This window comes from Heterocephalus glaber, unplaced genomic scaffold (genome assembly GCF_053883595.1).
Source record: "Heterocephalus glaber isolate CG9 unplaced genomic scaffold, H.glaber_assembly_v1.0 deba00000937, whole genome shotgun sequence".
NCBI lineage: Eukaryota > Metazoa > Chordata > Mammalia > Rodentia > Bathyergidae > Heterocephalus > Heterocephalus glaber.
Window position 1 is genome coordinate 8,347,402 of NW_028258173.1, and position 25,746 is coordinate 8,373,147.

Genomic DNA, 25,746 nt, shown 5'->3' on the forward strand with positions numbered 1-25,746 from the left:
CCTCTTTCAGGCCACAGCCCCTCCCTGGGGTTGCAGCCAGAATGCTCCTGGGGATGGAAGGAAGAAAGGAAAGAAAGAAATGCAGGGTCGCAGGGTCACAGGGTCACAGGGTCAGGCCTAGATGCAGGGCCCGAGGGTGGGCTGCCCAGCTGTGTGACGAGTCCCTGCCCCCTGTCCCAGCTGACCAGCTCTGCAGGGTCCAGAGGAGCTTCGGTGCAGTGATGGACTCTCTTGCCAGCTCGTTCCCCAGCAGGCATCCCCAAGGACTAGCCGCTCACTCATGCACTGGCTTGTTCCCTAGTCCCAAAGGCACACGGGAAGAACCTTCTTCGGGCTAGGCTCTGGGGATGCTGAGCTCCGTGTCCAGGGGAAAGCAGGCGTGGTGGGTGATAGCACACCAGGTGGAGGCCCAGGGATGGTGGGAGCCAGAGGACAGGCACCAGGCTTGCTTTGGCAGGGTGTTCTGCAGGGAAGGCGCCTCGGGCCCTCTGTAGACAGATACCTGGCTCCCTGCTCTGTCTACAGAAGCAACCTCCTGTCTCCTACTGTAGCTCCCTGCCTGGCTAACATCCCAGGCTGCTAGCTGAACATAGGAGAACCAGCAAGCAGCCAGTTCCTCCTCCCTCTCCCCCATCCCTTCCCCCTCTGCCATCCCGCTCCCTCCTTCCCTCCCTCTCCTTCCTCCTCTCACCACCAAGGCTTCTTAGAGCCTCCGCTCTCCTCCCCTAACCTAACAGCAAGTGGAGTCGGTGTGGGGAGAGTTCCAGCAGGAGATAGGCTGGTCATCACTATCTGTCACCATCGCCTGGAGATGTTAGGCAACTTTCAGGCTTCTCAGACCCCAGCACTTGCAGGGGGTCCTGGAGGCTCTTTGGCCTAAATTGGTTTTGTCACCCAGTCCCCATCCTTGAGCACCGTTTGGCAGGCTGGGTGGCCATTCTGGGTTCCTGCTTCCCCTGGCCCACTGTGTGTGGTGTTCGCAGGCGCGCCAGGACCGCCGGGGGTGCCAATCATCGTGCGGTACAGCTCTGCCATCGCCATCCACTGGTCCAGCGGAGACCCTGGCAAAGGGCCCATCACCCGCTACGTCATAGAGGCCCGGCCTTCAGGTGCGCCCCTGCCCCCTTTCTGAGTCCCTGCACTCAGGGCCCCAGAGAAGGGACTCTTGCTGCCAAGGTGGAGCTAGAGGCAGCCCTGTTGGGGAGTGGGAAACTGGAGGCGTGTCCGCTGAGCTGGACTCTTGCTTAAGGAACAGCCAAGAGGTGCCAAGAGGCCCCAAGAGAACAGAGCGGCTCTCAGCACCAGCTTGGGTGGAGGATCCTTCGAGAAGCCAGAGACGAGAGGCTTGGCTCTCACTGGTTAAACACCCATGTCCTCTGCTCGACCCGGCCGCCATGGGCCGCATAACTAAGCTGCCTCTTCCAGCTCCATCCCTGCCTTTGCAGCGCTCACAGTTCTTGTAATTGTACCAACCTCTCCTATCAAGCCTGCAATCGAATCACAAGAACTTTCAAAGCCATCAGGCAATGAGCGACTGATAAGTCGCCGGAGGGGGCTGCTCTTCGATCTTGTTTCAGGCATCCTGACACCTGCTTCCTGGGCTCCGTTTACCTGAAGGAGCCCCAGCTCCCCTGTTGCTAGGTTTCCCAGTTAATCAGAGGTGCCGGAGTCAAGCCAAGGGCTGCAGGCTTCTTTGTGTTCCATGGTTCTGTGATTAGGTGATTGAAGTTGAAAAAAGAAAAACAAGACTTGGTCACTATGACCCCAATAACAAATAATAATCATAATGAGATGTAGTGAAGCATATCAGTAGCTAATTCTCCTAACAGGGCATATTGAAACATCCCTGTGACAAACTGTTCATACCCTGAGTAGCCAGGTGCTAATCACACCAATAGCAAAGGGTGACTAATTCTAGGAGCTTCTGGAAACTGCCATGATTGCCGTAGTCTTCTGCTAATAATTGCATTTGCAAATAGCTAGTGCCTCTCGCAGCTCAGATCCACCGTGTTGCTCATGGTCCTGGCTCTGTCCCCACTCCAGATGGTCCCTCCCTGGCCCTCCAGTGCCGGCTGCCGAGTTGACCAGGAGACCCCTGAATGTTTCTCCCAACCAGAGCCTGCGCCTCTTTCTTCCACCCAAGTTGGCTGACTCACAGGCAGGCTGTGGAATGTTGGAACAAGCCTCGGGCCTGTTGATTTTCCAGTGTTTGCTGGGAGGCCCAGCATGAGCCTCTGGTATTCCAAGTTTGGAGACCGTGACTTGGTCCACACAGGTGGACTCCAGGACTGAGCATAAAAGGAAGGGAAAAGGCAGCACTGGGAGCAGGGCCTGGCCTGAGCTGTGCAGAGAGCTGGCAGGGCCAAGGTCACCCAGACCCAGGAAGGGCCAGGGGCCATGAGGAGGGGGCAGGGGCAGGGAATGCTGTGCCTTCCTCTGAAACGGTTGGAGGGCGGGCTCCTGTTCTGGGAGAGGGGTCTCCTTTCCCCCGTGCCCCTTGCCCCTTCTTCCTGCTCCCTCCATGCTTACAGCGCCCCCCAGGACACAGTGGCCCTGTTGAACGCTGCCCCTGTGTTGTTTATGCTTCATGCTGCCCAGAATAAGCTAAACATGCCCGATTCCTACAAGCCAGAGAGCTACCAGGCTCCACAGACCCAGCGAGGGATTCACTCTGGGATTTACAGGCCCCTGAAGCTGGCCCTGCATGTCAGCTGGCTCCCAGGGCTCAAGGCCAGGGACATCTCAGCAGGACATCTCAGGGGCTTCTGGCCTGGCCTCATTGCCTGGGCTCCCAGTTTGTCTCTGTGCGGTAGATGGAGGGGTGATAAACAGCAGGCAGGACAAGCCCCAGGTCCTGAGTTCGATCCCCGGTACCAAAAAAAAGAAAAAGAAAATCCCAGGAGAACAGCAAGCAGGAGGCCTCAGCTTCTGGAAGGCGGCAGCATGGTCCTGCATGAGCTGAGCCTGTCAGCAAACACCAGTTCACAGCTGATTGCACGCAGCACTGTCCTGGTTACTCAGATGAAGTTCAGTGGCAAGAGTCAGATGGCTCCGGGCAGAAACATACCTTGGAAAGATGAGTTAAGCCCTCTCTGAGTCTTGACTTTCTCATGGGTAAAAATGGGGACAGGAGTTCCTCCCCCTCACAATTACTGTAAACATGAGAAGTAAAGGAGATAGATCCAGGGTGCATGACAAGGAAATTAGTGTCCCCTGCCCTGTGATTATTGTACCCTCATGACAGTGAGCACTGAAAGCCACGTGAGGGACGTGGATCCCCACCCAGTGCATTTCAAGGCTCGAAGCACTGAAATTCGACACATGGTGCTATAGAAAGGACAGAGGAAAGGTCTCCATCCATTCATTCATTCATTCAGCAAACACTTGGAAGGTGCCTGTGCTCGATGCTCATTTGTACAGAGACAAACTAGGCATGATCCCTTGAGCCCTTTCACAGCCTAGCAGGAGAGAAAGGCAGAGAAACATTAAGGACAAAGAGGAGGTGTCGGAGACCTATGCTCAAAAGAATGTAAGACCCAAATGAGGCTCCAGCTCGTGAACTTGGGGCCTTGTGTGAGGACAGCTCTGGATTCAGGTGGGCCCCTACAGCCTTCCTCAAATTGACAAGGTCCCCCTTGATGGGGACAGGCAGCCGTCAGCTGGTCCTGACACTCCTGGTGTAAAATTCAGAAGTGACCATAGGACAGTGGTGGCACCTCCGGTTGCGTTCTGACTTACGAGCCGGACCTGCAAAAACATGTGGTGTGGAAGACAGTGAAGCCCATCAGCCCAGGGAAGCTCGTGCTGGAGCTGGGGAGCCACGCTTCTGGCACGCAGCTCTTTTTGGAAGGAGCTCAGGAGCCAACGGGAAGAATAGGTCCGAGTGGGTGAAGCCAGAGGTGCTGTGTGGTGGGTGCTGGTAGAAGTTAGGGGCCTCTGGACCCCTGGCCTGGGGGACTCACCAGCCACTGGGTGACCCCATCAGTGCAGGCCATGGGAAGGAGAATCTATGAGCTCAGCCTAAGTGCTGAACACTCGACAGAGTCTTAAGCCATGCAGGCAAACAGGCTTGGCCTCTGGGAGTGACAGATGGGATTAGGGGCTCCCCCTCACCTCACAGCTGCCTCCCCTCTGTGCCTTTGCAGACGAGGGGCTCTGGGACATCCTCATCAAAGACATCCCCAAGGAGGTGAGCTCCTACACCTTCAGCATGGACATCCTGAAGCCGGGCGTGAGCTATGACTTTCGGGTCATCGCAGTCAATGATTACGGCTTTGGCACCCCCAGCAGCCCCTCCCAGTCTGTGCCAGGTATGGCTTGTGGGGTGAGGAGTGGGGGAGCCCCATGGATGAGCCTGGTGACAAATGCCAGGTGGTAGGAGAAGAGGAGAGTCACCAGGGCACAGGAACAGTGGGGCAGCCCCCAAAATGGACGGTCCTCTCAGTTCCACAAAGCAGGTAGCTCTGGGCCAAGACCGGCATCAGCTCCTAAGTCCAGAGGAAGCTGAGGGCCTTGGAGCTTTGGGGTTTCTTTACCAGGACCCTGACAGCCTGGGTAGAGGCAGAACAGTGAACCCACAAGGAGAGTGTCCATGAGCTCACCACCCAGCTGGTTCAAAGGTACCAACTCATAAGACCCCCAGAACCAACAGGGTCAGTATCCTGTGGGGGAGAGGCTGGCCTCTTAGACCTAAGTGCACAGAGGTCAGGTGGGCTTGCTCCCCACCCCTCTGCCCCCTTCCTCCTCTCCTCATTCTTCCCGTCGAGCATGTCTTAGAGTCACAAAGGACTCTTGTGTCTACACCCATGACTCAAATCTAATCACTACCCACTTTAAACACTCAGGCTCCTTTCCCCAAGGCAGAAATACAACTCAGAATTTCTACCAGCTGAATGAGCACCAGGGACCCTGTCCCCTCTCTCCACCCACATACATTGCTCCTTTGCCCAGAAAGAAATTGTCTAAGACTAAAATCCGAGGGCCACCCCCTCCTTGGCAGCAGTGTAGTTAGTATTGGTGGGTACAGAAAGCACAGTACTGGGGGCTTTTCAGGAAGAGGATCCCTCCCTGGCAGAGGCCTTCTAAGACCCCCTGGCCCTGCCCTTCCCATCCCCCCTGCTTTCTGCTTGCAGGAGAAAAAAAACCAGTGCAAACTGAGCCTTGGGGAAAGCTCACCCAGGCCTCCATGGGGCGAGAAAGCACCTCTCCCCACACAGATTTGGGTCTGTTTATCAAGGCCTCCTCTAGGCAAGGGGGAGGGAGGTAGCTAGCATGCTGCTGCTGTCCCCATGTCCCTGGCAGACATAACAAATCAATCCTAGTATTCTTTTTCAATGAGTCCAAAAGCAACCTCAGAACCTTTCCTTGCTAGATAGATGAGGTGGCATAGGCCTGTAATCCTAGCGCTTGGAAGGCCGAGGCTGGAGGATCACTGGCTTCAAGGCCAGCCTGGAGTACATAGCAAGACCCTGTCTCCAACAAAATGAAACAAAAAACCAAAGAGAGTCCTCTAAGCAGGCTTTTGCCAATAGATCGGAGCTGGCCCTTCAGGTGAAACTGCCCTTTGAACCCTGGCATGAGTTCACATCTTTCAGAGGGCACAGATCCTGCGTGCCATAAACTGCACAAGCAAAGGGTAGGGCCCAGCTGGAGCAGGAGGTTTGGAGGCGGGAGGGACTGAGCACCCTGGCCCTGACACCTGTGTCCGTGTTCAGCCCAGAAAGCCAACCCCTTCTACGAGGAGTGGTGGTTCCTGGTGGTCATTGCCCTCGTGGGCCTCATCTTCATCCTGCTTCTGGTCTTTGTGCTCATCATCCGGGGGCAGAGCAAAAAGTACGCCAAGAAGACAGACTCCGGTGAGTAAGCCGGCACTTGGCCCTCTGGCTGGACTTGACTTTCGCAGGTCTCCCTAGGGCCAGGATGGAGGGTGGGCAGGTTGCTCTCCTAGCGATGTACCTGCCCAGCAGGGGCAGCATCGGGTTTCTACACATGATCCCAGTGTCTTATTTTAGTCTCAACTCTAACAAAAGGAATGGGGGTGGCCCAGCTAAGGGAGAGAATGGGGTGGGACGGGGGAGGCCCTGAGGTCGAAAGGGTGTCAGTTTTCCCCCCAGGGAGCAGTGCCAAGTCCGGAGGCCTAGGTCATGGGGAGATGATGAGCTTGGATGAAAGCAGTTTCCCAGCCCTGGAACTTAACAACCGGAGGCTGTCGGTCAAGAACTCCTTCTGCCGGAAGAATGGCCTGTACACCAGGTAGGAGCCTTCTGCATGGGCCAGAGGATGGGGGTGAGGGGCCAGGCCTCGGGGTCCAGCAGTGACAGCTCGAGGAGGATCTGGGCGAGGGCCGCAGAGCAGGCAGGGCCCACTTGGCCTTCCCTGTCCTGGGAGCACCATTTAAGCTCCAGGACTGGGGACGATCAGCAGAAAGGCATGGCAGGGCCCAGGGGCTGGCACTGATGGCCCCCCACACCTGACCATACTCAGGACGCACCAGAAATTCACAGGGAGGTGGGTACTAGGATCTCTGCCAACAGCAGCCCAATCCCAATAACTTGGAAAAATTCTCGAGCCAACCTGGGGCTATTTGGAACCAGCTGGTGCAGTCATAGGTCTGCGGCCGGTCACGTGGCCCAGAGCTGAGCTGGGCCCAGGCAAGGCACACTGGCACCTATGCCTCAGTGCGAGGTCCCAGGAACTCCCTCGCGATTGCTTAGGCCCTCCCATCTAGGGCAGTGGGGAAACCCTCTCCCCGGGTCCTATTTATACCTGTTAGGGACACTCTCCTACCACCGCCTGCAGCCTCTGAAAGCTGCCAGCAAGGAGAGTTGGAGGCTGGTGCTGTCCGCCCAGCTTCTGTTTCTCCTGACTTCTCTCTAAGCCCAGCCCCGCCTAGGGCCTGCTCCCTGTGAACACAGAGGTAGGCTGGTGCGGGGTCCCATCGGACCCTCCGCTGATGAGATGTGACAGCTTTATGCTCCTGGGAGTTCAAGAGAGGTTAGGGGCTGCAGCCAGTAGGGCTCCTGTCTCTCCCTCAGCCCTGTTGACATTCCAGGCCCATCGGAGGCAGGCAGGAGGGGAGCCAGCCTCTTTCAGGAGCTCACAAAGCTTCTCTCTGTCTCTGCCTTGGAGGGTGGAAACCGTGTGAGCACAGGGAGAGCAAGGGGAGGGGCTCACGGGCTCACATCCCTCGCCAAACCCAGCCTGCCAGAGAAAGGGCTGTTTGAGGCCGGGTGGCAGGCCCAGTAGGCCCAGCATGGCCGCAGCAGTCCCGCCAGGCTGGCTCCAGGGCCTGCCGCACGGAAAAAGGGAGCATTTCACCCATGGCTTCACCTTCCCCTGGCCCTCCCCGCCTTTCCAGCCCACAGTACATACACACTGAGGCCCATGTAACCCCTCCACCCCTGGGATACACAGAAATCTTGTTCATACCAAACTAACCTGACTCCAGAGGCCTGACGCTGGCCACAGTGATGATCTTCCCTGCAGCCCCAGGCCTATGGAACGTGGCACAAGAAGGAGGAGGAACCCTAAATGGAGGGGCCCTGCGCCCCCTGTTCCTCCAGCCCCACTGTCCTCTCCCTGGCTGGGCGAGGCAGCCCCATGTGAGGTCCCCTCTCAGCCCCACTGGCCCGCTCTCTGCAGGTCTCCTCCGAGGCCCAGCCCTGGAAGCCTCCACTACTCTGATGAGGATGTCACCAAGTATAACGACCTCATCCCGGCCGAAAGCAGCAGTCTGACTGAGAAGCCCTCGGAAATCTCAGACTCTCAGGTGAGGGGCAAAAGGGCCTGGACAGGCAGAGGAGCAGCACCCTGTGGAGCAGACAACAAAGGGAGACAGCTCTGGCGAGCGGGCCTACAAGTGCCCCGTCACAGAGCCTTTCTTCCTGCCTGCCTGCCTGTCAGCCTGCCTTCCTGCTTCCCTTCTTCCTTCTTTCCTTCCCTGTCTAGACTAAGGGGGCCCAAGATACTACCCAGAAGTCATTTCAAGATACTACCTAGCTGCCACCCTCCAAGTTCTCAAACTTCACCTCCAGGGCTAATGGGGTCTGGATCACATGAAGTCCCCCAAAGCATGGTCCCTTAAGCCTGCCAGAGTCGCTCCCTGCCTGGTTTCTCAGTAGCCTCAAAGGAGCATGCAGAAGGCAAGCAGAGACAGAGAGGACCTACACTGAGCCCTGGAGAACTGCTCAGCTCAGCTACTCAGGGCCCAGAGGAGCTCCAGACTCAGAAGGCCAAGGGCGCTGAGGATGGGAAGCAGTGTAGACTCACCAAGGTGTTATGCTTCACAACTTTGGACCTGCGTTTGGGTACTAGCTCTGCTGCCTCTAAGCTGGGACCACTTGTGTGTGTATACAAGGGAACCTCTCTGAGCCTCAGTTTCCCCACCTGTAGGTAGAACAGGCAGTGGTGGTCACAGACTCTTTCACAGGGCTGTGGGGAGAATTCTCTGAGGTTAGGCACAGAAGAGCTCAGCCCCGGTGCAGGCACGCAGCAATCATTCTAGAAATGTTGGCTTTTCTGTGAAGAGGGGGACAGTGCCTCTGGAAGACGGAGCTTTAGAGCTGCCACTGAGTCAGGCAGTGGCACTGTCTCTGGCTGTGAGGGCCTGGGCTGAGTACATTCTAGCCATGTGATGTTTCAGCCTCCCGCTCCTACCAGCCCAGCCTGCACCAAGCCTCGTGTTTCCCTAAGAAGGGGACATAAGACCATTGCATCCCATGCCTAGACCTCTCTGCCAAGTCCTGGGAGAAGGAGAGAAGGAAGAGGTGCCAGCAGGGAGCAGGGCTCTGGGCCGGGTAGCCAATGACAGGAAGCCTGGGATCCGGTTGTAGCCCACTGACCAGGGCCTCTCACTCACTGCTGTTTTGTTCAGCTGTGGGGTTAGTGATGGGCTCTGCAGAACTAAGACGACTCTACCTACCTCCACATCCCAGCTGCAGGGACAGAGACCCCAGCTTAGCCTGGATTACTCAGGGACTCCATGCGGGACAAAGCTACTCTGAGCTCATGTGATCTTTTTTTGAGTATTTAAAGCTGAGCAGCCACATACCATAGATCCTGGGGACTTATCCAGGTAGGTCATAAAGGCCTGGGTCCTTCCCCTGAAATCCCCAAAGATGCAACCAGCGTTTAGATTCTAGACCCATTCATCGTAGACTTGAGAAAGATAAAGGGATTCCTCTGGCCTGGAGTTGCAGCTCTGGTCTCCTTTCGGCAACCAGTAGGAGGGACTTCCTGTGTGGCTCTATTTGGTGGCCCTGGACCTTCTGTTATTAGTCCACCCTCATGGGCCAGGCGCTGACCTTTAGGGAGCGGGCTCTCTGAGTGCAGAAGATATTGCCAAGAGTGTTGTGTCACCTCGCCTGCATCAATCTGGAGGAGCCTGCCAGGATACAGAGTAGCCTGATGACAGGACCATGTGGCCTTGACTACAGAAGTTGCTGGGAGAAGAGTCCTTGTGTTCAAGACCTTCTGGCTGAGAAGTTACCCCTAGGGTGGGCAGAGAGTGCCTGGAATCTGGAATCTTCCTGCTCAGCACGTGGTCTGGTTTGTGCACAGCAAGCCTATCACTTGCACACTGTTCCCATAGCAACCTGGGACCAATCACTCCCCAGGAGCACTAGCCTAGAAAGAGAAGGCTCCGGGCTCCGGAAGATACTTGTCACAGCAGAATGCTCATCCTCTTAGGATCGCTTGGCCCAGGCCAGTCTCCAGAGGCCTGCCCACAGAGCTGGGGACAGTTCAAGATTTGAGCGGGGACTCAGTAGGGTTGGATTAGGTTTATTTGCTCCAAAAGCTTAGTTTCAAGGCGGCAGGAGTGAGGGGCAGTTTTGATCATGGCTGCACTGCCTGTTGGACACTATTGAAGGTCCTGGAGAGTCTCCAGCAGTGCCTGGGACCTGGGCTCTCTGTACATAGTTATTAAAAGAAGGAAAGGCCATGAAGCTGACCAGCCAAAAATGACTCAAGACCAAGTACAGGTTTTCTGGGACAGAGAAACAATCCTGTGGTTACTGTTGCTTGGAGACAGGGTCTCATTATATTTCTCAGGCTAGCCTTTAACTCCTGGGCTCACGTGATCCTCCTGCTTCAGCCTCCCAAATGCTGGAACTATAGGCCGTGCCACATCTCTCAGCAGAACAGCGATTCATAATTATCAAGTTATTATTCCTTTGTCACCAACACCCAACGTCACACATTCAATGAGTCACCCTGATGTTGGTACCCTGTCCCCCTGGGGCTTCACTCAGGGTCCATTTCACTCAGGGTCCATTGGGCCTCAGAAGTTACAGTGACAATCCTCTGAGACAGGATTAGTGTCATCTTTGTGTACAGATGAGGAAACTGAGGCTCAGAGAGGTTACATGAGGTGGCTCAGGTCCAACAGGCAGCAGGTACAAGCCTGAGACACCAGCCCCCAGGTTTCAGAGCCAGACCCATGCAAGACCCCCAGCATATGTCCCTGGCACCCTTGTCCTCCTCCTCAGAGAGCTGCTGTGCAGGAGATGCTCATTTGAAAGGTAGCACATGGCTGTGGCTTGGCACCTGGCCCTACCCTGAACTCACCCCCTGCCCCTAGTGACCCTGTGGCTGCAGGGTCCCTGGCAGCCCTTCCTTCACAAGGGACAGGTGGGACTTTCTAGCCCAGGGCTGCTTGGAGGAGGACACTGAGGGAAATGAGCTGGCACTGGCAGGTCTGGCTCACCACTGCCTCTGGAAGAAGCACCAGGATGGTTTGGGTTGGTTCTCCCCACACTTGCTCTTGAGAACCATATACTTGGTGTCAGGGCCACCATAGCTAGTCCACGTTCCAGGAGGCTATCGCCAGAGCACATCTCAGAGATGGAAGAGGCTGGGAGACACCAAGGCCTCAGCATAGAAAGACACAGGTCACCCTCTTTTCTGCTATGTTCAGTACTCATTGTTAAAATGTTAAATTGAGCCATTTGTAATGGCCCACGTCCAGTACTCTGGGAGGCTGAGACAGGAGGATCGCAAGTTTAAGCCCAGCCTGGGCAACTTTGTGACTTAGTGAGACCTTGTCTCTAAATAAAAAGGGTTGGAGATGTAGCTCAGTGCAAAGACCCTGGGTTCAATCCCCAGTACTACAAAAAAAGAAAGTTGAATTGCTTGCATACCTGTTGGTAAATAGCCACCAACCTAAGCCCCTAAGGGTTTCAGGGGACTCCAGGAAGACAGCTCCATGATTCTGCAGCTATGGGATGTGTAGGGGAAGACAAGACATTGACTTGACCACCCTGCTTTCCTCTGTGCTTCTGCCCTGGACAGCCAGAAGCCTAGTGTCCATGTCTTCCCAAGGGGAAGCACGACCAACAGATGCATAGGGAGGGGCAGATGCTGACTGCTCCTCAAAGTGCATTTCCTTTTTCTTTCTTCTTTTTTTTTGGTCTGGGGGGGTGGGGTGGGGGTGGGGGGGTGGGTATTGTGGAACCCATGTCCTTGCGGATGCTAAGCAAGTGCTCTACCACTGGCCACACTGTACCTCAGCATTCACATTCTGAGCTCACTCTTAGGACATAGAGGTGGTGGAGAAATGTCTTGCCTCCCAGGAGCAACCGTGGGCTGAAGGGGACAGACTAGGAGACAGGGCATGGGGCCTCTTCCAACACCTGGTTCCAAACACAAATAACCAGCCCCGCCACCACTCGCTGGGTTACAAGGCCACTGTGTCAGGAGTGCGGCGCATCCACCCCTGTGACTGTCACTTGGCTGGTGGTGGCTGCTGGCATCCCTAGATCTCTTGTCCCTGGGGATCCGCAGCCATTCTGCCTGCCTGTGCAGTCACTGCAGTCACTGGGTTGAAGCCCACCAACCCCCAGCTCTTCTGAGGATGACTTTTTCACATCCTCACATTTGCCTGCTTTATATTCTGAGTCAGACCACCCAAATCTCGATTTCCAAAGCTGGTGGAAATCTTCCCAGCTGATTTCCTGTGATATGGTAATAAACAGAACATCAATTTGACTTACAAACAAATACACGATATGGCTATGGGTGAAGGGCTAGAAAGTGAGGGGCTGGCTCTCCCCAAGGGCACAGTGGGGGAGTCCAGACCTGTGCCTCAAGGGACACAGAAGGGGGCTGCAGGCAGAAAGAAGCACACCCAAAGATTCAAGTGCCTGTGGCTTATTTGATGAAACTTCTAAAAATGCAGTATGGCTACATTCCAACTCCATTTTCAAAATAACAGCCCAAGTTTGGTAGGAAAAAAATATGTATATTTAGCACACAAATAAATCTCAATGAAGAAGAATGCCAAGCCCAAGGCATACATCCCCCAATCTTGATATCCGGTTCTTAGCAGCACCATGAATGAGCTCATTATGGTAAAATTAAACCTATATGAAAAAATAAGAAACAAGAGAGATCGTATTTTACACACTTGAGTCCATGGTACACTCACTGGGAGCCAGGACAGGCTCTAAGGATTGCTGTGGAATGGCTCAACTTGCTCCTCAGTGTCCCTGATAAGGAGTGAGTCGGGACCCCCCCATGCCCACTCCCCCCACCCCTCAGCCCCGTCTCATCCACCCTGCAGACCTGCTATGCACCATGCACAGTTGGGCCCTGGGAGGAGTAAGTGCAGGCTTTGCCCTCCATGGGATTCATTCACTCATTCAAAATTCACTCATTCAAAATTCACTCACTCATTCATTCATTCATTCATTCATTCCTTGATGCCCTTACTCCACAACTATTTGTCTGCACCAGGTACTGTCTGTGAGTGGTGGCTCTGGCAGTGAGCAAAACAGACTCTCTTTCACCACGCTATGACCTATTAGGGAAGACCGTGTGTATAAATACAGCGCATGTCCTTTCTCAGTAAATCTGGAACTGCAGTGACTGGCTTAGGGAGGAAAGCAGTGCCCAAAGGTCTTTCTGTTTCCCGAGCTGCAGGGCGGGAGGTATTATGAGGAATCCTGGGGGAAAGACTATTCTACCCCAAGGCACACAGAGGACAGCCTGGAGGAGGCGGCATGTGTTTGATGTGAACAGGGCCCACCGGGCACAGAAGGAGCAGTGGGCTTTGTGTCCCATTGGTGGTCCTGCCTGCAGTGCCCCTTTGAGCTATGTCTCTGATCTTGTAACTGAGTCGCTGCTTGTCCATCAGGTTAGGCCACCAGTCAATAGGTTCAGCTGAGGCCCTGTCTCCCTCTTCCCCTTGGCCTGACCCACATGGACTCTGGCAGCCCCAGCCTGTGCTAAAGGAAGAGAAGCACATTTCGGGGCAGACAGAGTCTAGGGAGGGGCGGGGAGGCAGAGCTACATATTGCACAGCTGCTCCATGCCACATGTTCTGAACGTTTCCCTTTAACCCGAAACCACCCGCCCTGAGAGTGAGATGATCCCTACCTTATAACCAGGGAAACTGAGGCACAGAGAGGTCAAACATCGTGCCCTTGGTCACAGAGTTCACAAGGGCAGATGTCTGGGGCTCAGTGTAGATCCCGCTGGTGCAGAGGACCGAGTCCACTGCAGCCTGGTGTCGCCCAGCTGCCCGGCATAAGAGGTAGTATAGGACGGAGGCCTTCCCTCAGCCCAAACCCACCCGGGGACCTCCCTCGAGGCCCTTGACCACAGGCATCTCTGACAGCGGAGGGGTGGTGTAAAGTCACAGGTAGCACGTGTGACCTTGTGTCCGAATTGACATTTTACGAGGAACATTCCTAGCTGGTTTGCAGCTGTTTTAGCTTAGGGATCCCAGAGCCCGGACAAAGTTGTTCCTCCAGGGGTCATTCAGTGAACTCCTTCAAAGATGCCTGGGAGACAGCACCTCAGCCCTGCAACTCTAATCCCCAAAAGACTGCAGCCCCTGCAGGAGGTGAGCCCAGGGTTAGGGCACCCAAGGGCCAGGGCCAGGCGGGCAGAGAGACCCTGGCACCACAGGTGAGGGAAGAGGCTCTGGCTTTGTGTCTCTGCAGGGCCTACCCAGGGTGGCCTCCCTGCCACCAGAGGCAACACAGTCCTGCCAGACTTCATGTGATTCAGCTGAATAAGAGGCCCTGCCCCGCCCCAGGTCTCAACACTGTCCCCAGGCTTTGCACTGCTCCCTCACTGGCTGAGTCTGCTGCTGGAGATGCAAAGCAAAGAGGCTTAGCTTTGTTCCTCTTTTTTGTCTCAGTCTTTTCTCTGGGGTCCTCCCTTCATTGGCCCCCTCCCCACGCCCACCCCCAAGCCAGGAGTCTGCACATCCCCTCCTCAGACCCCATAATTGCTGATTGAGTGGCTTTGAGGAGCTGTTAAGAGGCCCAGGAACTGAAGCAGTCGCTTGATGGCCTGGCTAGGACACCCCTGAATGGCCCCCTTTGTTCTGGGCCTGTTCCTGGGAAGCTGCGTTCAATTACCCAGCGCACAGAGAGTTGAAAGCTGCAATAGGAGCCCCTGGTTCCCCCTCACTCTCCCTTCTCACCCCACCCCCACCCTGAAAAGAAACAGATGTTCAGGGACAGGGGCCTGGTGCAGACACTGCCTTGGCAGCTTTGTGGAGCTGGAGGAGGGGCTCACCCAGACTCTCTAGCCCTGCCCTCCCAAGGGGCTCCGTTCTCTGACTCCCCATCAGGAATGCTGCCCCACAGAGAGCCTGGCACCCAGTGGGTGTGCAGCAGACAGTGGCTGCTGGTTGTGGTGATTTGGATGAATGGACTTTGGGACCTGGGCCTGCAGGAGAGCAGAGAGGCCCCACCCTGCCCCAAACCACACACCCAACTCTTGGTACAGAGAGGTTGGGGGCCAGAACTGGACCTTCTCCCCCTTTGCAGCAGTCTGAGCACTGAGTCAGCCTTGCAGCTCCCTGTCCCTTCTGATCCCTCCCTGGGATACTTCCCGCCTCTCCCTGCAGGTCTGCTCCCTCCCCCCAGAGCTGCCTCTCCCTCTCCTGAGCTCTTGCCTATGCTGGAACAGTAATCCACCCCTTTACAGTACACTGAGGTGCAGAGAGCCAGTGATGGGTCCCAACTCACCTCTCTGGCAAAGGCCAGAGCAGAAGAATGCTCAGTTCTCACTGCACAGACCTGTTCACTGCAGAGCAACCCACCGTGATAGGGGCTCTTCTCCAGGGCTGGGGCCTGGGATAGCTGAATGCCTAGACCCTCTGGAGAAGATCCTGGCCACTCTTCATGCCAGGTAGCGAATGGAGAGACCTAACCTGTAAGGAAGCTATTCAGTGCCCTCTTTCGGTCCCCACACTCTCAGACCCTTCTGCCCCCTGCCCTCCCTCAATGGCATCCTCCCACTAGCTGGGCCTCAGCTCTAGGGACCAGGTGCCATCTCAGCAGATGGAGCCCTCCCACCTGTGGGCCTCTTTTGTCCTCCCAGGCTGGCAGCTGGGCAGTAGGCAAAGAAAGGGGCTGTATTGTGCTTTCTTGCCTCCTGGGGCACAGGGCTGCGGGGCTTTCCATTATCTTGGGTAGCGGGCATTGCCTTTCTGGGGGAAGTCTCTGCTGGAGTGGGGATTGGAGAAATGGAGGAGAAGGAGAGGAGGGGCCAGGGAATATAAATTAGCAGATGGACTGGGGAATATTTAAGCCCCACTGGGATGGGGGAAGGGGAGCTCTCATTCCTACTTTATGGCCTCCAGGCAGAGGTGTAGGCATTAAGAGTATGCTTTGGAAAACCTGCAGAACTGAGCTGAAGTCTATCTAGACTACTGCCTGGAGCAAGAACTCACCCTTTTTGTGCTTGGGTTGTCTTCATTACTCAGGCTGTCTTAATATTCAGGCAGCATCTGTATTCAGGCAACATCATACTGGGGCAGTATCAATAATCAGAGAGCAATAGCATTCCCACAACATCAGTACTCAGAATCAGCAATCACAGAGCAATAGTAGCTATAGCACAGAAGTGTGAAAACTAATTACAGAAATGCAAGTCAGCAGTATCCATGTCATTACGATTCTGTACAGTGTAGCCTTGTCTCTTGAGGGTCTGGATGCTGCAGAAGACTGAGTTCCTGAGAAAAAGTTGTGCATTTCATTTTCCATGGCTTGGACCCTTGGGGCAAGATCACTGTTCCTGTTACTCCACCTCAAAGCAAGACACAATACATCATCCCGGACTCATTTGTGTTGGGCTAACTGGGTGTCCTTGCTTCATCTCTCACCCAAGTGTATCTTGCTTAGGTTGCTCTAACTGACTCACTACCCTAGGCAGGGGCATTAGTGGGCAGGGGTAAAGAAGGCAGAAATCAAGAAGCCTTCGTGAGGCCCTCTGAATGGCATTTCATGAAGTGTGCTGTTCACTGACATCCACCCTGTCTCTTCCAGAGCATTCCCATCTGTTGTCATCTTGGTTCTCAAAACACTGCTGGGAGCTTGGCGGGCGGGGGTGGGGGGGGTTGTGATATTTTTGGATCCATAATTCAGATTTTACTTTACAACCCAGCTTGGCTCTTGTCTCATACTGAACTTCCCAAGAGGCAGATGATGCATATTTCTAGGACACTGAAGTATCAAAAATATTTTAAGAATAATTTAATATTTTGTATTTCTGGGAAAAAGAAAAGCATCAAAGTTATTATCATTTGAAAATTGGGAATGTTTGTTGGTATTTTTCATGCTTATTTTTTTGTTGAGTGTTACTTTTCTTTTGGATCATTCATAAGTAGGCACCCGCATTTTCCACTGCCTGGAGTTTCCGGAAGTCTCATCTGGTTCTAGCTTTGTCCCCTGTCATGAAGCAAGTCAGGCTGGACTCAAATTGAATGCAGTACATTGGGAAGAGCCTTGAAAACATTGCATTGTCAGAGAAGCCAGACACAAGTCACATATTATATAATTTCATTCATACAAAATATCCAAAATAGGTAAATCCCTGAAGACAGGAAAGATTTGTGGTTTGAGAGAGACAATGCTTTGTGAGTTCAGGGTTTCTGTCTGGGGTGATGAAAATATTTTGACCTAGAGAGAAGTGATGATTGCCCAACACTGAGAACATATTGGAAGCCACTGAGTTGTGTGCTTTAAAATGAATGATTTTATAGTATGTGAATTTATATTATGTAAACTTCACCTCCAATGGAAAAAAAAGAGATAAAACTCAGGTCACATCAGGTTCAGGTTCCAGTCACATCAGGTACAGTCACTCCCTTATCCAGGGTTTCACTTTCTGTGATTTCAGCTACCTGTGTTTATTCGTGATCCAAAAATATTCGATGAGAAATTCCAGAAATAAAGAGACCATAGTCACATAACTTTCTTTACAGTATATTGTTAAAATTGTACCATTTTATTATACTAGTATTCTTAGTCTCTTACTGTCTCTAATTTGTCACGTATACCAATGTATGGGGGAGAAAGATAGTATATAGAGGGGCCGGGAATTTAGCTCAGTGGCACCGCACCTGCCTCACAAGCGCAAAGTCCTGAGTTCGATCCCTGGTACCAAAAAAAAAAAAAGTTAGTGTATAGAGTTTTTGAACATCCCCTGGGATCTTAGCATAAGCCACTGTGGATAAGGAGGGACTACTGTATCTACCGGCTCTGAGCTAGCACTGTGGTAGACATTTCTCACTCAGGCTCTGCTCGGAAGGAAGCAGGAAGTAGCATCCAGAGCACTGTGCCCACTCAGCAGTGAGGGAGCTGACACGTGCGCACTTCAAGGGGCAGCACAGAGTTTGGAGCCAGTATGCTCTGGGCCTTCCAGCCCTGCCTGTACAGACCTGTCCCCATGAGGCCACTGACACCCCTGACTCTCTGTCCTCACAGGGAAGTGACAGTGAGTATGAGGTCGACCCGAACCCCCAGAAGGCCCACTCCTTTGTCAACCACTACATCAGTGACCCCACCTACTACAACTCCTGGCGGCGCCAGCAGAAAGGCATCTCGCGGGCCCAGGCATACAGCTACACAGAGAGCGACTCTGGTGAGCCAGACCACGCCACCATTGCCAACAGCAACAGCACCCAGCAGGGGAGCCTCTTTAGGCCCAAGGCCAGCCGGACTCCAACGCCCCAAAACCCCCCCAACCCCCCAAGTCAGCAAAGCACCCTCTACCGTCCCCCCAGCAGCCTTGCCCCGGGCTCCCGGGCTCCTATAGCAGGATTTTCATCATTTGTTTGACGTCAGAAGGGGAAGAAGAACGAACAAAACGACACCAAACTCCTCCTTTGCCACTTCCTCACCGCCTGCCAGAAAACAAAAACACCAAGAAACAAAGTCAATTTTTCACGTCCTGAGTTTATTTTTCCAGAGATTCCAGGGCCAGTAAAGCTGGCGCTAAGAAGGAGGAAGAAAAAGAAACACGAGAGGACGTGTGTGGCCAGCAGTGGGTGGGCTTTGAGATTGTGGTGTCCACCGCGATAGCAGAGGACTCAGTGGGTTGGGTCCTTGGAGACAGGGAGGAAGAGAAGCCAGAGGGCTGGGAGGCAGGGGTGGCTGCAGGGTGGAGAAGCTTTCGGGACATCTAGTCAACTGCCCCCTTCCCACGTGTGCTGGATCCTGGCCACTTCTGGCCATTCTTTTGCAAAAAGGATGGGTGTCCCAGAGGCAAAGCCAGCCTTCTCTCTTGCCCTTTCTCCTGGCAGGTGTCCCACGGCCTCGCCTAGCCCCCTTCCCTGCCTCATCAGCATCCACTGCTCACCTCCCTTGCTCAACTTCTCCACCAAGCCTCTGGTTTATTAAGAAAAAAAGAAAAGCAACTAAAGAGTGAGGAGCTGCTTAGCAACTTCCTTGTTCCTGGATATTTTTTAAATTGTGACTCCAAGGAAAAGGACTGGAGGACTAAGCAGAGTCCTCACACAGCCACGCAGCCAAACCCTGCCTCCCTTTGCTTGAGTTCAGTTTCGGAGCACAGAAGAGGGGTGCGTTCCGGGGAACGGAAGTGTAGGATGGCTGCCTAGCTCCAGCCTGGGGAGGACCAGGGTTAATGCCTTGCAGGAAGTCGAAAATGGAAGGATGGAGCTTTGACTATTCTTTCTTCTAGTCCAGGTAAAGGAGAGAAACGAGGATACCATCACAAGGAAATTCAGCTTGGCTAGGTTGGGGAGCTTGGTAGGTGAGGATCACTGTTGGGGTGCACACACCATTCTCCCCTGGACAAACACCGTCTAGCACTCCTGCACATGTGCACATGTCCGCTTCCAGGAAATGGGCTTGGGGATCCTCTCCCCACCTCCCCAACAGCACATCACTTTCAGGTCTGTCCCTCCGCCTGTCCACCCAGAGCCTCCTAAGCACAGCACACAGGAGCTCAGAGTGGTGGCCTAGTCCCTTGTCCAGAGGCCAGAGCAGCCGCAGTCTGCCCAGAATTGAGTTTACAGAGTCAAAGGACACCCCAATCCCCAGTGATGTCTTCCAGGCTGTGATTGGCTGGGCCCAGCTGGGCCAGAGCTGGGAGCAAGCAGTAGCCCCCTGGGCGAACTGAACACAGCCTCTGAGATGCATGGCTAGCCGGGCCAGGAGGGGTGGATCATGTGGGACCTGGGGACAGGAAAAGCTAACCGGAAGCAAAGCTTTTACACACACACAATCTGCTCCAAGGAATGTTCTTTAAAAAGCTGCTTCTGATGGCCTGATCTTCCCATCAGCTTGAGACTTCACATGCAAGGGTTAGGGAGGAGCCTTTCGGACAGATTCCCTGGGCTGTCTGAGGCCCCTGGGGACTCCAGCCAGCCCTGTGAAGCTGGCCTGAGGCCCATGCACTGCTGGGGATGGATAAATGGCTGCCTCTCTTAGCCAGGGCCTGTCTAATTCCGTGCAGGGGCCCTTAGTGAGCAGGGTTCCCTGGCAGTGCCCAACATGAGCACTGCAGCCCTGCCCTGGAGAAGGCAAGGCCCTGTTTAGGAGGATGAGAAGAGGCAGGGGAGCCCCAAGTGGGGAGTGCGTGGACAAGCCAAGGAGAGAGCCTGTACCCAGCCTACCTGCCCCAAATTAGCCATTGTGCTAATGGCAACTGGGGAGGGAAGTCAAGGTCAGGGCCCTAGAAAGGACAGAGCTTCCCAAGCTGTGTGGACTCCCCCAACACACTTGCCCCCTGGGAAATGTGAATGGGGAGATTCGACTCTGCTGCTGGATGCAGACAGTGACTTCTCCATAAGATTGGCAGGGAACCCCAGTCTTTCCCCCACAGCAGGACAAGGGGCTGCAGCTTCACCCCTCTGGAGAGTCTCAAAGACTTATCAGAAGCTGCTGTGGCCCCAGCCCCTGTGGCATCTGCATCTCCATGGCAGCACATCTGCAGCCTCGCTTGGAATCTCCCTGCTGCATTTTCTTTTTTTTCCTGCTCATCTGTTTTTTTAACAACTTCATCTTTTTTCTTCTCTGTGAAGTGTTTAACCATTTAAGGAAGTTCCCACTTTGCATTAGGGGATTATTTTAACCCAGGCCGGTGAGAGTTTGGGGGAGCAAGGAGGGGTGAGTAGAAACATTGTGTGTATGTGTGTATATATTGCACATGAGGCCAATTTTCTTTTGCCTTCAATGAGTCACCTGGTGCACTATGCTATCTCCTTCCCCCTTCCCACATACTCATTTACACCTGTGCTGACACCCTCATGCACACAGTGATGGCGCCCTTGTACACCTGTGCTCATGCACACACAGATATGCACACAACACACACCCATGTGTGTGTGTTAGTAAAGGGGCTCTTGCAGGTCATTCTGATGCCCCAGCTGTATCTCCCCAATTAGGCACATGTGGCCTGGGTGACGTGCACTTGGGGTGTATTGGAGATCTGTGACCTGAGGAAGTAAGAACACTACAAACCACAACTCCAAGAGGAGCCCAGGAAATCAGGCTGGGACCATGGTAAAAGTCCTCCTCTTAGTCAATACCTACCCACCTGCAGGGTTCCCTCCACTGCCCCAGCCACATCTGGGGACCCAGGAGTGTCTCCAGCTGTGGAACCTTAGGTTTTTTGAAGAAGACATCTTTTTGCCCCTGTTTACATATCTTCTGGGGCAGAGGGGGCTCCTAGCACCTCCTCCCAGACACCTGACCACATTAGAAGGGTCTTAGGGAACCTTCCAGGCCTTTGCTTCCCTGAGCCTGGACCCCTGGCTGCGTGGCTGTCTCAGAAGCAGGTTCACACCAGAACACACCTGGCCCTTTCGGTGGTGCCTCAGTGCCCTAAGGAAATCTGGTGGTGTACCCGAAAGCCCACGTTGGCACACCAGGCTCCTCTTTCCCCTCCTGACGGTGCCTCCTGGGTTCGCCGGAGCTCTGCGCCTAGACTGCCACATAAACCAAATAGCTGCTCTGGGTTCCGGAAGCACCTTCCTCCTAGGGCTCCAGCAAGTTTGCAGACCCAAGCTGCCTCCCCTCTGTCCCTCACTGCCACCCCCAAACTGACACTGCCATGAGTCAGAGGGAACAAGGCCACAGCAGGGCTGCCGTGTCCAGCACGTGCTTCTTGAGGCCTTCTGTCGCTGCCCGTGCCTCCTGAGCAGCCCTTCCAAAGGTGCCAGAGCCTCACCACAGGCCTCCCTGGCCAGGGACTTCCCTTACCAACCCAGAGAGCACAGGGAGCCCACACTGGGTGAGGTCAGCGCGCAGGAGGGCAGAAGGGGACCCTCTGAGCAGCTGCACCAGCTCGTGAGTGCCTCTGTACGGTCCTGTTCCGGGACGCCCGCCCTGCCCTGACCGCTGCCCCAAGCACAGGTGCACTCTCGGGAGCACCTGCTCTTCTCTGTTTCCATAAGAATAACCAAAAGCGTTGAAACATGTTACCTTTCCTCACCCATGCAGACTCCCCAAACAAAAATCAATACAAATCTTTATTTTTTTGATTTAAAAGATATAATGAGAAATTACGGGGAAAGTATTCATTATGGCAGGTGTCTATGTGTAAGAAAAATATATATATCTGTATGTCATATAGCTTGTTAGCAGGTTTATTTTTTAAATGAAAGGTTAAAAAAAAGAAACTGATTTGAAATATATACCATGAGAAGTCCCATGTCCTGTCAAATTGTTAGTATTTTATAAATAAACTTTTCTTTTAGAGTTCGGAAGGAAAGTTCTTTCTTTTCCTCCATGGAAGTGAAGAGGGACACCTATCGAAGTATTATGTGCAACAAATCCATTCCCCAAACACTCATTTTTAGCTCTGTAATGCTTTTGCAGGGCTCCGTCCATCTGCCCTCTTAATTCATAGGCGGCAGGTGTCTGTGCCTTCAAGTAAAATGCATTATTTTATTTATTATGAATGTTTAGAATAAGAGCTTCTCAGATGCATTATGCAAGTGATAGTGACTAATAATAATATCAGCTGGGGATTTACCTCAGTGGTTCTGCTGCCCGCCTCATAAGCACAAGGTTCCGAGTTCGATCCCTGGTACCAAAAATAATAATAATAACAATAATAATAATAACATCAGTAGCTAACAGTTGTCTAACATTCACTCCGTGCCTGACACTGTTGTTGTCACTTTGCATTTTGTAACTCATGAAATCTTTATGACAGGAGAGCAGGCGGGACAGAGAGAGTGGGAGTGACTTGCCCTGGGGAAGCGGCAGAGCCAGGGTTTGTAAGAAAGCAGTCTGGCGATACAGATGGACGCGGCCTCTCAGATATTTTAAGGCAACCTTCTTGCCCATTTTCATTTTAACTTCTATAAAGCTAGCACCCTAGTGGTGATTTGGATGTCATGACAAAAGTCATGTGGTTTGGGGACTCTAACCCCACTGACTCACCCTGGTTTAGAGTTAGGGCCTAAATTGCTGGATTTATAAGTTCAATGGTGTTGCATTATTACCCTTCTCTCCCGTAAATTCAGTCCTATGAACTCAAAAGAGAAAAAGAGAAAGCCAAGCATGGTGGTGTTTGTCTGTGACCCTACCACTTGGGAGGCTGAGGGAAGAGGACTGCAAGTTCAAGGCCAGCCTGGGCTACGTAGTGAGACCCTGTCTCATAAACCAAAGCAAAGAGAGAGGAAGGGAAGGGAGGGGAAGACAATAGGATAGAGGCTTGGGGTGTAGCTCCGAGGTAGAGCACATGCTTAGCGTAAGTAAGGCTCTCAGTCTGGTCCCTACCACTACCCCTCTAAAACGCGTGTGGTATCACTCAATGAGTACACTTACTTCACAGTCTGCATTACTAATTAATGCACATGAGGCATTTATGCATAAAGAGGCTGCTCAACTAATCAAGATAAAATTAAAACAGGGCTGGGGATTTAGCTCAGTGGTTTCACCACCTGCTGCGCAAGCACAAGGACCCGAGTTCGATCCCCGGTACCAAAAAATAACAAAAACAAACAAACAAAAAATTAAATTAAAACAGGAGAAAAAGTATTTCTTAAATGCTTTTTTTTCTTTGGTACTGGGGATTGAACTCAGGACCTTGCACTTGCAATGCAGGTGCGGTGCCACTGAGCTAAATCCCCGGCCCTTACATGCTTTATTTTTACTTAAAACATAAATGAAATTCATTCACAATCTGCTGATGTTGGCCCATGGCACCATTTTTTTTTTTCAAGAAAGGCCTCCAAGGGCCTGCCTTGCAAGTGCAAGGACCTGAGTTCTATCTCCGGTACCAAAAAAAAAAAAAAAAAATGAATGGGCTCCAAGTATGGAGTTCTTTATTATCATTTCTTTTGGATAAATCACACTTATAATGTATCATATGTGCACTACAGTTTCTGTTTCTTTAAAGGTAGAACATAAGTGGACTCTCAAGTTACAACCTCTCATACAAACATACAAACAACTTGGGTTATGACTGTAATTTTAGTTTTAACTTATGACCAAAGTCTTGAGTTACAATCTGAATGCTGGCTGTCTGTGCTTCCAGATGGTCTCAGATACAGATTTAACCCTTAAAGAGTTCTGGAAGGAACATTACAACATCCTTTCCTGTGTGGAGTTAATTGAGAAATCCTGGGCCAATGTCTCTCTAAGGACACTGAGATCTGCCTGTATACAGGAGAGAGACTTTGAAGGCTGTATAGAGGAGCCTGAGCTTCAGTGACCAACTTGAGTTACAACCAGACCTCGCAAACAAATTAAGTTTGTAAGTCAAGGGTCCACTATATAGGAATTAGCAGATTGCTATAGGAGCAGAATCCTAGGTTTTACTATCTTTCAAAGACTTTCTTTCTTCCCCATGACTACTTCAACACATTTTATTTTTTGCAACTTCCCTTCGCCAAAGCATTTGTTTTTCCAGAGCGTTCAACATAATTTTCAGAGAAATAACTGTTCTTTTCCACTCTTATTTTATCTGCTTACATCATAGTTTATTAAATTATGTAATTACTCTAAAAAATAGAACTGGTGTAAACAAGGTGAGGATAATTGACTCTTCGTAAACACACAACTCCATTTTGTAGGCACAGAAGTGTATAGGAGTGATGGAAACCAGGCTCATACCTTCAGCACTTGGGGTGCTAGGGGAGTCTGTATGTTATACCAAGGGAATACAGGGCATCCATTAAAGTGACTAGTTGGTTAAGAGGAGGTCAGATAAGAGAGCTTCTGCTTATATTACAGTGTAAACCATGTATACTGTACTTTATGACCAATTTTCAAGTTGATAAGGGGTTTTCAAGGGTAATTTTGACTACACATAATTTTCATCTTACACATGCTTTGGAACCCTACCCCCACATTAGCAATAACTCCAGGCCCATTGCCTGAGGATATTTGGTTAAAGGATAATAATATGGAAGAGACTGTGTAGTCAGAAGAGTGGGCTGACTCCAGAATGACAAAAAGGACCTATCTGCTTTCCCAAGGGAATCAAGTGAACCCTGGTAGCAAGCCCTAGTCTACCACCACTGAGGTGACCCTAAAGAGCAAACATATGATGGGCTGGAAAGAAAGGCTTTGACAGTCTGGTTTAGAACTCAGGGGTAGTGCTTGCCTAGCATGCAAGAGGTCCTGGGTTCAGTTCCCAGTATCACAAAGGGAAGGAAGGTAGGAAGGAAGGGCTTTGACCACCACAAAGTGTGGCACATGCAGAAAGCATTTTGTTCCAGATGCGGGAGAAGCCACACAGTTTTTTGGGGGGTTTTTTTTGGTACTGGGGATGAAACTCAGGACCTTGTGTTTGCCAGGCAGGTGCAGTGCCACTGAGCTACATCCCTGGCCTGACACAATATTCTTTAATTCCAATCTTCTTCCTCACTTATTTTCAAATTCTTGGCTGGCTCCTCCCTAACCATGGCTTGTGGGTACGGACTTTGGCCATCTACAGCTCTGTGACCAGACAAATAGGTTAGAGAGAAAGTGATAATGCCTAGACTGAAAACAAACAGGATGGTGATCCTACTAAGAAGAGGATGGGGAAATGTTGTTTTCTGAAGCCAAAGAGGCTTAGTGTGAGATAACATGCTAGTCTAAACTCTGGAAGTACTAACATCCCCTTACCCCGGAAGGTAACCTTACCTGAGAAAACCCTGGGCATTGCTCAGAAATCTGCAGAGATTCTCAAAGCTCTCAGGGTTTCCAGATGGGAAAAAGCACTTTGAGTTACCTAAGCTTACCGATAAATATCATGGAGTTTCCAAATGGTAATTCTCACTAATTCCAGCTTCCACTTGAAATTCAGGTCCGCCTCCACCAGTCTCCAGGAGTGGAATGGTGCAACTTCTGTCCTTTCCACCACCTCACGTATAGATCCAAGTCTAGGGAAGTAACTGATTAGAAGTGACCCCCAGAGGACCCTTCCCTGACCGCCCACCCCATCTCAGTTTCTTTTCTGCCTGAGGAAGAGCAAGCCCAAAACCACCAGAGCTGCTCTTTTTGTTTCCTTGATGCAAAGGACTCCAGTAACAAGGGTTGTGTG

At 52.3% G+C, this 25,746-nt stretch overlaps 1 protein-coding gene across 4 annotated transcripts in view; it reads left to right on the forward strand.

The window, feature by feature from the left end:
• Sdk2 (sidekick cell adhesion molecule 2) overlaps nucleotides 1–21,962 on the forward strand; it is a 254,003-nt gene extending 232,041 nt beyond the window's left edge. For 2 of the 4 annotated variants that reach the window (XM_021241046.2, XM_021241047.2), the window contains 6 exons: nucleotides 984–1,109; nucleotides 4,146–4,310; nucleotides 5,715–5,855; nucleotides 6,102–6,252; nucleotides 7,642–7,768; nucleotides 17,724–21,962. In XM_021241046.2, coding sequence (XP_021096705.2) covers nucleotides 984–1,109; nucleotides 4,146–4,310; nucleotides 5,715–5,855; nucleotides 6,102–6,252; nucleotides 7,642–7,768; nucleotides 17,724–18,077 — 1,064 coding nt within the window. In that variant the 3' untranslated portion in view covers nucleotides 18,078–21,962. The remainder of the gene's footprint in view (nucleotides 1–983; nucleotides 1,110–4,145; nucleotides 4,311–5,714; nucleotides 5,856–6,101; nucleotides 6,253–7,641; nucleotides 7,769–17,723) is intronic. The other 2 variants (XM_004860580.3, XM_087208557.1) reach the window with 1 other exon arrangement.
• The last annotated feature ends 3,784 nt before the right edge of the window (nucleotides 21,963–25,746 follow it).